General features: G+C 29.5%; 1 protein-coding gene across 1 annotated transcript; it reads left to right on the plus strand.

Annotated features, from left to right (window-relative positions):
- The first annotated feature begins 2,832 nt into the window (after positions 1 to 2,832).
- Positions 2,833 to 5,449, plus strand: LOC114278924 (glyoxylase I 4). Its single transcript, XM_028221079.2, has 3 exons — positions 2,833 to 3,258; positions 3,404 to 3,509; positions 5,015 to 5,449. Exons 1-3 carry the CDS (start codon positions 3,116 to 3,118, stop codon positions 5,255 to 5,257), a joined length of 492 nt encoding a protein of 163 aa, XP_028076880.1. The 5' UTR covers positions 2,833 to 3,115; the 3' UTR covers positions 5,258 to 5,449.
- The last annotated feature ends 5,905 nt before the right edge of the window (positions 5,450 to 11,354 follow it).

Genomic DNA, 11,354 nt, shown 5'->3' on the forward strand with positions numbered 1-11,354 from the left:
TCTCAAATAGGATCTAATGGAATAAAAAAAAAAAAAAAAAGTTGGATGGAATAAAACTCTTAAAAAATTGATTTATCAAAAAAGTTCCATTTATTCTATTATATAAGTAAAAATGTTTTTTAATCTTAAGCCTCAAATTTGAACTCTATTTTTATAATTTTTGAATTTAAAATTTATAAAATGACACATCATCATTGCTTCTTTCATTTAATGTTTTGATTGAATCCTTTATTAATATGGAAAAACTTTTAAATATATTAATTTATGAACTATTTATGAAATCTATTATAGATATATTCTATATCTATACTTTTAAATTTCAAAAAAACTTATATAGAAAGTCAAAAATAAATTTTAGTCATGTTTTCATCAATATTTAAGTCACATTTAATTTGAAATTTAAAAATATTTATAAGAAAATTTTAAGTGTAATTTTAATCTTATATAATTTGAAATTTTGAACATATTTGCTTCATTATTTTTTTTTTTTGAAAAAGAAAATGTACATGTAATGTAAAACAACTGACCTATTTAGCCATATCTAAATTTGAACTAAAAAAAGAAAAGAAAAGAAATTGCAGATAAAATTTCAAAACAAGAATTTTAACTATATTTAAGCAATATCTAATATTTTCCTAATACACTTATTGAAATGAATATAAAATTTAAATATTTTATTTTATTCTATTTTTTAGGCCACATCACGTTAACCCCTAAAACTGGACACGCGCACAGCGTTAGGATCCTCTAGAGTGACCTCTCTAGAGTGATCTCCTAAAGTAAAAAAGATGGGCGCAACACCTGTCCCACTAATGAAACCAAGGGTTGAGATCAATTCCTCACCAAAACGACGTCGTTTTGGTGAGGAAATTAAAAAAAAATAAATTAAGACCGTCGTCTTCGATCTCTTCCTGGGTTCACTTTGGAAGACAACCTGAGCGTGAACAGTAACAGACCCAACAACCCACCAATATCTCGAAATCCATCTCTTCTCTCTCTCTCTCTCTCTCTCTCTCTCTACTCTCACTCTTCTCAATCTTCGTCTCCAAACCCCAAAACCAAATCAAATTTGAATGCCAAATACAACCGCAATTTCTTGACTACTCTACTGTACCTTGTGCGCTGATTTTAATCTCCAATTGATATTTATTCTTTAGCATCCTTAGTTTGATTTTCTGATTTTGGATTGTGTTTTTCCATTTCTATCTATATTATCTCTGTATCTCTTATCTGTCTATATATTGCTGTTTTTGTGATGTTTAAAGCTAAAAAATGTGAGGAAGAAGAGAGGGTTGTAGAGAACATGAGAGGTGATGGAGAGCTTGACATGTTGTCGGCGGCATAAGAGATCGAAGACGAAGGCTGTCTTCCAAAGTGAACCCAGGAAGAGATCGAAGACGACGGTCTGAAATTTTTTTTTTTTTTAATTTCTCTCACCAAAACGACGTCGTTTTGGTGAGGGATTGATCTCAACCCTTGATTTCATTAGTGGGACAGGTGTCGCGCCCATCTCTATTACTTTAGGAGATCACTCTAAAGAGATCACTCTAGAGGATCCTAACGCCTACGGCCAACAATCAAAACCCGCTACTACCACGATGACAAGTTCCTTTAGGCTTGGTTTGGGGTGAGTTAATTTTTTGATTTTTTAATTTTTTTTAATTATTTTAATGTGAGGTTAAAAAAATTAATTTAGAAAGAATTTTTAATTTTTTTTTGAGAGAAAGAATATAATAATTATGGATTAGACGTGATATTTTGTCTTATTAAAGCTACAAAAGACTATTTTATTTTTTATGACTATTTTAGCCCTAAACCACCTAAACCCACTTCCCAAACAATAGCTTAATAACTAAAATCTATCACAACAACTAAAATATGTATAAAAAAATTTAAATATTTTCAATAAAATATAAAAAAAATAAAGAGAAATAAAAAACAGGAGGAGCGACAAAAACAATTATCAAAATCCACTACTACCAGCATGATAACTTCTTTCTACAATTAAAATCTACCACAATAGTCAAATTGCATACAAAATTTTAAACATTTTTAATAAAAAAAAAAAGAGAAATAGAGTACACATGAAAGAGATGAGAGAACAAAATAATAATAATAATAATAATAATATTATTGTTACGTCACTTGACAAATTCTGAAAGGATTAATTATAATTACGAAAATTTCATAGACAAAATGTAATTATGCTTCATGAAAAATATATATTTTTTTGTAATTTATGCAAATGTATTTGCTTTAATTTCTCCAATTGAGTTATAATACATATATTTCTTATATAATATTTAGAACAAAACATCAATAGAAGTACCAAAAAAAAAAAAAAAAAAAAAAAAAGAAATTAATTCGTTTTAGTGCAACTCCAATAAAAATAGTTAAAACTTACTTAATCATATCCACATTTTATTTTTTAATTATTTTAATTAATTTAAAAATAAAATTTTGAATCATTAATTAAAACCGTGCATCACACGGGTTTTATGCTAATTTACTTATAGATAACTCATACGTTAAAATTTTCTTATATTTTTTTTACACGAAATTAAAAATTAATTACAGTATTAATATGGATTATATAAGAAATTTTCTTTTTTATTTCTTTCTAATTTCTACTACTTTTAAGCTAAACAAACTCATAAATATTTTTTTCCCTCTTTTCTTCGCTTTCTATCAATTTCATCCTAAACAAACAAGGAAAAAAATTAGAGGAAAACATGAACAAAAATGTTAGAGACCCTAAAAATTCTACCAAATATTTTACCAAACATATATATAAAACATTTAATAAAAATAATTTTTAAACTCTCTGACATTACTCAAACATGAAACTCCCCTCGCCCCTAAACATATCCTTTCCCCATTAGGTGGGGGGGCGTTAATCTTTGTTTTGAAATATCTGACATGGTATCTACGTGTCATGCACATCAACACTTGAAACCAAATAAGAAGAAGAATACAAAAGATAGAGCTTTCCAACTTCTCTATTTATAGCTGTCATCCATAGCCATGAACATCTCTGTCTCTCTCTAAACTTTCTCTCTTTGTCCATTCTTATTTTCTTGAGAGGGTTTGGAAGAAACGAAAAAGGAAGGAAAGCATGGAAAACCCATTGCACTTGAAGTCACTGAATCACATATCGGTTGTTTGTAGATCTGTTGATAAATCTCTTGATTTTTATCAGAATGTTCTTGGGTTTTTCCCTATCAGGAGGCCTAATTCCTTTGACTTTGATGGAGCTTGGTATGCTACATCAAATTTTCAAGTCTGTCTTATTATTATTATTATTATTATTAAAACTGTTCAAAAACATATCAAACAAATAACCCTTTGATCTTTTGTGATTGTTTTCATTGTTTTGAATATGTAATTGTGTGTGTGTATGTAGGTTATTCAATTATGGTATTGGGATACATCTTTTGCAATCTGAAGACCCTGAAAACATGCCCAAGATTTGCCAGATTAATCCCAAAGATAATCATATTTCTTTCCAAGTACTCTCTCTCTCTCTCTCTCTCTCTCTCTCTCTCTCTCTCTCTCAATAAAACTACATACATGTGTGAACAGGGATAGATAAGGGGGCGGCTGTGCAACTCTCTCAACTTTCGAAAATTCTCTTATAATTGAGTAATAATTAAGAATTTTTTTAAATTACTAAGTTTTTCCCTGTTTTTATTTTTATTATTTATTTTATATATATATATATATATTAAATTTTAGTACTTGTTTTCATATTTTTTCCCCTAAAAATGTAAAATAAATTTTTAGTTGCCCACATGCCTCAATAATAGAAAAGATAGTAGTGACATATATATGTCTATTTGAAAAAATTTACAAACATAGACATAAACGTCTTATATGAGATGGGTTTACTTTTTTTTTTTTTTTTTGGAAACTATACTTACATGAGAATGTTATATTTGATTTTATAATTAATTTCTGTGTAAATAGAATTTTTTTTAATCATTCCGTGTGCGAGTAAAATAATTGTACCTATTTACATACTCCAATGCGTAGTCATAGAAGGTGTGTGTGCGTGCTTAACAAACATGTGTGTTGACTATGTAAAGTAAATGAGTACGATTGTAATATGAAAGTAGAATTATGCATCCTTCTCTGTTTTCTCACACACATTCTTAAGTTCATGCATATTATGTATTACAAGAACAAGTTTTGTTTTGTTTTGCTTTTGTTTTTGTTTTTTTGTTTTTTTTTAATTTTTTTATTATTATTTGTCAAATCTAGTGGTTTGAAATTGTATTTCATGAAGGGATGAGCTGCCTGAACTGGACGTCCAGCCCGATCTTCGGATGGTCGTCACGTCAATATTTTATTTATTTATTTATATAAATTAATGATTTAAATTTTATTTACATACATACAAACTCAATATTAGATTTAAGTATAAAATCTGATATGCCAATCAAAAAAAAAAAAAAAAATATAAAATCTGATATTTAATAGATTAATGAGTAAACAAATTTTATACATCATTGATTTATAAAAAATATTGAGATGACGCAATTTAAACGCCGGACAACGCCCTCTAGTTCCGCAAGCCATTTGAACTCATGTAATTTTTAATTTTTTTTTTTAAACTCGAAAATAGTGCTTTTTAAAACATTTCATGTGTAAAATAAAAAATAAAAAATAAACTTCATAAAAATAGTAGAATTTGGGAAATAAATTGAAAACTACTCTATATATGAAATAAGATTTTAAATCGCATGAATTTGGAAAAAAATGTAAAAAACTCAATAAATATATGTTATGTTTGGGATGGGGGAAAAAAAAAAACTCAATAAATATACAAGTTTAAAAATACTACCTCAAAATGTGTTAAATGGGGTTTTCGAAACATGACTTCACATATTGATGAAATTACTTAACTTTGGAAAATAAATTAAAATATTTTACATCAGGTGGGTTTGGCACAGTAAAAAAAAAACACTTATGTGTATATTATGTTTGAAATGATAAAATTGACTTTGGTGTGCAGTGTGAGAGCATGGGAGCAGTGGAGAAAAAACTGAAGGAGATGGAAATAGAGTACTTGAAGAACAGGGTAGAGGAGGGTGGAATCTACGTTGATCAACTATTCTTCCATGATCCCGACGGCTCGATGATTGAAATTTGCAACTGTGACAACCTTCCTGTGGTGCCACTGGCCAGAGACACCGTCCGATCGTGCTCTAGCATCAGTTGCAGTGTGCAGCAGCAGCAAATTAGACAAGTTGTATAGAGATCAATGGCATCTCTACCGTTCATTGGCATGAATATGAAGAGTATTTTTCCTATCTAATGATATAAATTGACGGTTTAGATCAAATTATTAAGTGTTTCGAGTATGTGCATGTGTTGTGTGTTGTGAGTTTTTCATTTGCACAAGAAGGTTGAAATGAAAAAAAAGGCCAAGTGGTATAAATTTCCCAAATTGAACGATACCTTTCTTGATCTGTTTTGTTTTGCTTCTTGTTTTCTTTTGTTTTTTTTGTCAATGTGTTTTCGTAAACTTTTTATCATGTTAAGGAGTGTTTGAAAATTGATCATTTTAATAATTTTTTGACTTTAAAAAAAAAATTGTACAAAAAAATAAAAAAAATAATTTGACAACTTATAATAATTTTTTTTTTTTTTTTTCAAACTAAAATCTCACCTTCCCTACGAAGGCCTAAGCTTTGAGTTGGATTATTGTATTCAAATGTTTTATTTTATTTTAATACACTTTTAATTATTAAATTATGTGAATCATGTCAATTTTGACACATAATTTAATAATTAAAAATGTATAAAAAATTAGGAATATTTATTAATAAATCCCATATCACAAATAAGTACTCTAATTAGCCTCAATTTTTTTTTTTCTATTGATCTGTTAAGTCCTATTAGTGGAAAGTTTGTATGGTCCTATTTTTGATTTTGGTAATGTTTTGGTAGACAATTATATCTTTTAATTAATGTGACAGGTATGATGTGACACTCTAATGTGACAGGTATTAATGACACTCCAAAAAAATTTAAAACTCCCTAGTGTACTTTTTCTAAATGTCACAATGTGACGGATATGATGTGACACTTCAAAATTTTTTACTATAATTTTTTTTTTTCTTAGTATACTTTTTTTCAAATATGATAATGTGCAGGTATGATGTGACACTTAAAAAAAATAAAAAATCTTTAATGTACTTTTCTCAAACGTGACAACGTGACAGGTATGATGTGACACTCTAAAAAAAATTAAAAACTCCTTAGTTTACTTTTTACAAACATGACATGTGACACTCCAACGTGGCAGATATAATATGATACTCTAAAAAAATTAAAAATTTTTTAGTATATTTTTTTTTTTCCCAAATGTGACACTCTAACGTAGCGTGTATGATGTGACATTAAAAAACTCTTTAGTGTACTTTTTTAAAATGTGACACTCCAATATGGCTAGTAAATGAGTCATTACACATCTAAAAAAGACTAAATAAATCATAAAAAAAATATAAAACTATATAAATTATAAATCCAAAATATCGAACTTATTGGTCAACCTCCCAAAAAACTAAATAAAAGATTAGAAATAGAGAATCCTTTGTAACTACTGCATACATGAGATAACTAATATATAACAATTTGGCTACTCAATAAATAAACAAAAATATTTGCAAAACGAAATTTTATACATAAAAAAGTATGTGCACACTCAAAATGAATCTAAGGCCTCGTTTGGGAACAGGTTAATTTAGTAATTTTTTAATTATTTGGCTAAAATATAAGCTAAAAAAAACTAGTATGATTTTTTGGCTTTTTAAGAAAAGATGTGCAAAAAGTAGAGAGAAAAGAGAATCTTTGACTTTTTGGTATGAATTGTTGGCTTTTTGACTTTTTTAGTAATTTTTTGACTTTTTGACTAAACTGACCTGTTGCCAAACGAGGCCTAAGTTACAATTCAAAAACGCAAACTCTAATAACACTATTGTATGCTAAGAGTTGATTTTGAACGATCTAATAAAAGATTTTATAACTGTTTAAACTCAACTCAATTCAAACATTAAGCCTAAATGATTATTTCAAGTCTCATCAAAAAGAAAATACAATTATAGAGTTCATAAATTTTCATTATATTTCACAAATAAATAATATAAAATATGAAATAACTCTGTTAGTTTTGGCACATGATACAAATCTAAATCCTAAGCCCAACTCAAAAGTTAAATAGGTTTAAAATATTTGTCTAAGCTGAGCCCTCGAACCAAATATCATTCCCAAATCCTAAAGGGTTGAACTGAGTGGATTAGTGGGATGGTGTCCACCCCAACCACAGCTATGTTTGAAACATATGCCTTACATTATGAGAGTTGTATCTGATTATTTATTTCTTTGCAAATTATTTGATCTTGTTGTAATTCTTTTTGTGTTTGTAATTAATTTTTACTGATTGCCAAAAAAAAAAAAAAAAAAAAAAAAAATTGAAGATGCAGTGGACTCATTTTGCATAAGTAACCCCTATTTCCCAAACTATTCAAATGAATGTGAAACTAAAGTTGTTGCATCATGGCCCATCTAAGCAACCCCAATTTCCCAAATTATTCAAATTAATGTGAAAGAGTTATGTTAGAAATTTCAAATATTGTACTAAATATTTTACCGAATCTCTTACATAGGTGTGGGACCCACACACATGTGGATTTGTGTGAGTCTTACCCATGTGAGAGGTTTGGTAAAATATTTAGTAGAATATTTGGGATACATAGCATTTCTTAATGTGAAATCAATGTTATTGCAGAATCACAAGTAAAGTTAAACCATGGTATTTAACTTAGTGGCTTTGTGGTGTGAAATCTCGAGTTTAACTATTTATAAAGAAGAGTTTGATATCATTTGTAGCGGTATTTATTTCTCTCCTATCATGAAGTTGTATGTAAATAGTAATCAAGTCGCATGTAAAATTATTGAACTCGTGATTTATCATCTTATTTCTTATAAATATAAAATTTTACAATCTTTAATCTGATCTTATAACTTGATTAATTAGACCCTCTCGTTTCTCACACATAAGATCCTAATTTACACAACATAAATGATACAAACTTCCCACAAACACCTCACCCTGCGACCCCATGCACACTTCCCACAAACACCCCACCCTGTGACCCCCATGCACACCTGTCAAAGAGATAGAAAAAAAAACAAAAAATAAAAACAAAACAAAAACACATATGACCAATCACAATCATTTGAGAATCATGAGTCTCCCAAAATGGGGGTCTCAAGTATTTTCTTTTACACAACCATCGTGTATATTCACCCAACTTGAAGAGCCATAATCTCGCTCACATAATGGATTCATACATAATTGGCCAGAATCCATGCACACTACCCTTGGCCACCAATAGATTTAAAAAAAAAAGAAAAAAAAGCTTTTGTACTTGGATAAGCTTGAATAAGTTAAAAGAATAAGAATTGTTTAGATTTACCCTCAATTGTTCAAAGCCAACTTTCAACTTGACTTTGTTTGCCCTCACAATTTCAAAAATAAGTTTAAAACTCTAAAAAAATATTTTACTAAATTTTAATTTTTTTAATTGAACTAATCCTTGTTGCTCCTTATTGCACCCAAACAATGACAACGGCAACAATGATGAGCGCACCCACGGATGAAGGCGGTGGGAGAGAGACTATGGGTCAGTGTGTGCTGGCTGTCCATTAGGAGACAAACATACCCTATCACTTAAATACTATAATAATCACAAGAACCCATCATTAATTGAAGGAAAATGTCTCGTAGCTCAAATTTTGTGGCTCAAAAGTGGCTCAAATGGCCAAAACGACGTCGTTTTGGCCATTTTTATGTTGTTCTGTACTTAAAACGACGTCGTTTTGGCCATTTGAGCCACTTTTGAGCCACAAAATTTGACCTACGTAGCATTGTCGTTAATTGAATGAAGGACAAAAATATGCTCAAAAATAATTCTTTGTAGCTCGAAATTTATTTGTCCCGAATGACCAACTGCCCAAGTTTTGGGTAGATTTTTTTTTTTTTTTCCTTTTTTTTTTCTTTCTTTCCCTCTTATATCTCTGAAACAAACAGATAGACGAGGGACGAAGAGAGAGAAGAGAGAAGAAGAGAGAGAGAAAGAGAGAGAAGAGGGAGGGAGAAGACAAAGAGCACACCCATCACCGGCGCCATCCTCTCTTTCCCCTATTAGCTCAACCCAACCATCGTCTCTTTCTCCCTCTTTCTCTCCCTAAAATACCATCTTTCTCTTTCTAAAACCCATACTCTTCCTTCCTTTCTCTCTCTCTAAAATGCCTATCTCTCTTATATCTCTAAAACACATTATTCTCTCTCTCTCTCTCTTCTGTGTGGAAGGAGCATCAAGATTACCAACATTAAACCACTAAAATCCAGTTGAATTCCAGAAATTAAAAAAAAAAAAAACCCATTTGATTTTTCTGTACAGAGCAAGAACAACAATGTGTTGTTGATGATGATGATGATGATGTGTTATTGATGATGATGATGATGATGCACCGCCATCATCGGCGCCATCCTCTTTCCCCTGTTAGCTTAACCCAACCATCCTCTCTTTCTCCCTCTTTCTCTCTCTAAAAATGCCATCTTTCTCTCTCTAAAACCCATACTCTTTCTTTCTTTATCTCTCTCTCTAAAAGGCCCATCTTTCTTTTATCTCTAGAACACATAATTCTCTCTCCCTCTTCTGTGTGGAAGGAGCATCAAGATTACCAACGTTAAACCATTGAAACCCAGTTGAATTCAAGAAATTAAAAAAAAAAAAAACCCATTTGATTTTTTCGTATAGAGCAAGAATAGAGATGTGTTGATGATGATGATGATGTGTGGTCTGATTGAAAAAAAATTTTGATTTTGATTTCAGTTTGGTGCTTGTAAACATAAGAAGAAGAAGAAGGAGGAGAAGAAACAGTTGATATAAGAGAAAGAAAGAAAAAAGAAAAAAAAAAAATTCAAAATGACATCATTATGGATTCGAGTCATTTCGGACCAAGTGCTTTTCGAGCTACGCAGCAGCTCTTCACATTCAATTACAAATTTCCCTAAACAATACATATTATCCATGATCAAAGTCCAAGAAACATGGCTTGATCCTTAAACTATTCTTACCCACTTTCTAATAATATTTGTTTTAGGAAAATTGTAATGATGATCCAAAAGCCTATGATTAATTTTGATACACATCTAAAGAGTATATTAAATGTATAAATTTTGTTGAGAGTCACTATTCTCACTCCACTTTACTCTAAATATGTTTTTTTCTTTATTCTTATTATACATAATTACATTAATATCCTTAAAGTTTTGAATTTTTTAGGAAGTATATTTTTTGTGAAATAGTATTAATGTAACTATGTATAATAAAGACAAAGAATTGAGTGTATTTAAAGTAGAGCGGAGTGAGAATAGTGGCTCCTATTTTATTATTTTTATTTTTTTATGTAAAAATATTTTGAAATGCATAAAAAATATTTTAAGATTTTATTTTTGTTATTTTTTTTTCTCCTTATTGATAATCTCTTGGGCCAATAGAAAAATGTTATTGTTTCAAAAAAAATTATATAAAAATGAAATTCTTGATTATGATGTATTTTTATTTTAAAATAATAGGACAGCAACTCCATCACATTATTTAATATATATTTTCTATTTGTATATATTACTTATTGTCATTAACTTAACTGTATTGTACTCATAATACATCAAAAGAGAATTAAAATAAATAATTTTTATACTAAAAAAAAACTCACGCAGGGTAATGCAACCCTACATAAATACATACACATGATATTTATTACATAAATACACATTAAAACTGAATTAAAAACTAAATAAATTTAATAATAAATAATATTTATTAATTTTTCATACAAATTTTATTGGTATACCAATACTTTTCCAAATAGTAATGACCCCACGCCCCACACATTATATTTTGTTGTTTTGCCTCAACCCCTCCCAAATATACGCATGTTTTCTGATTAGTATGAGTGGGATTAAGTTAATTGTCACTGCTGGAAAATTCATTTTCAAACGCCGCTAAAAGTATTAAAAACATCGCTAATTCTTTTTGTGACGTTTATTACCAAACGCCGATGACGCGGCCGTCACTATAACTTTATGACGTTTGGAAAACGTCGTTATATTAGTATAGGCAGCGTTAAACGCCGCCGAATGTCCTACTAAACTGTACTATGACGTCACTATGACATTTAGCGACGTTTTTGAAAACGCCGTCATAGACATTTATACATTTTAAAAATTTAGCCGTTGGGGTGGGATATAGTGACGTTTTTTAAACGCTGCCATAGCC

The sequence above is a fragment of the Camellia sinensis genome, chromosome 5 (genome assembly GCF_055761805.1).
Source record: "Camellia sinensis isolate YWXY chromosome 5, ASM5576180v1, whole genome shotgun sequence".
Classification (NCBI taxonomy): Eukaryota; Viridiplantae; Streptophyta; class Magnoliopsida; order Ericales; family Theaceae; genus Camellia; species Camellia sinensis.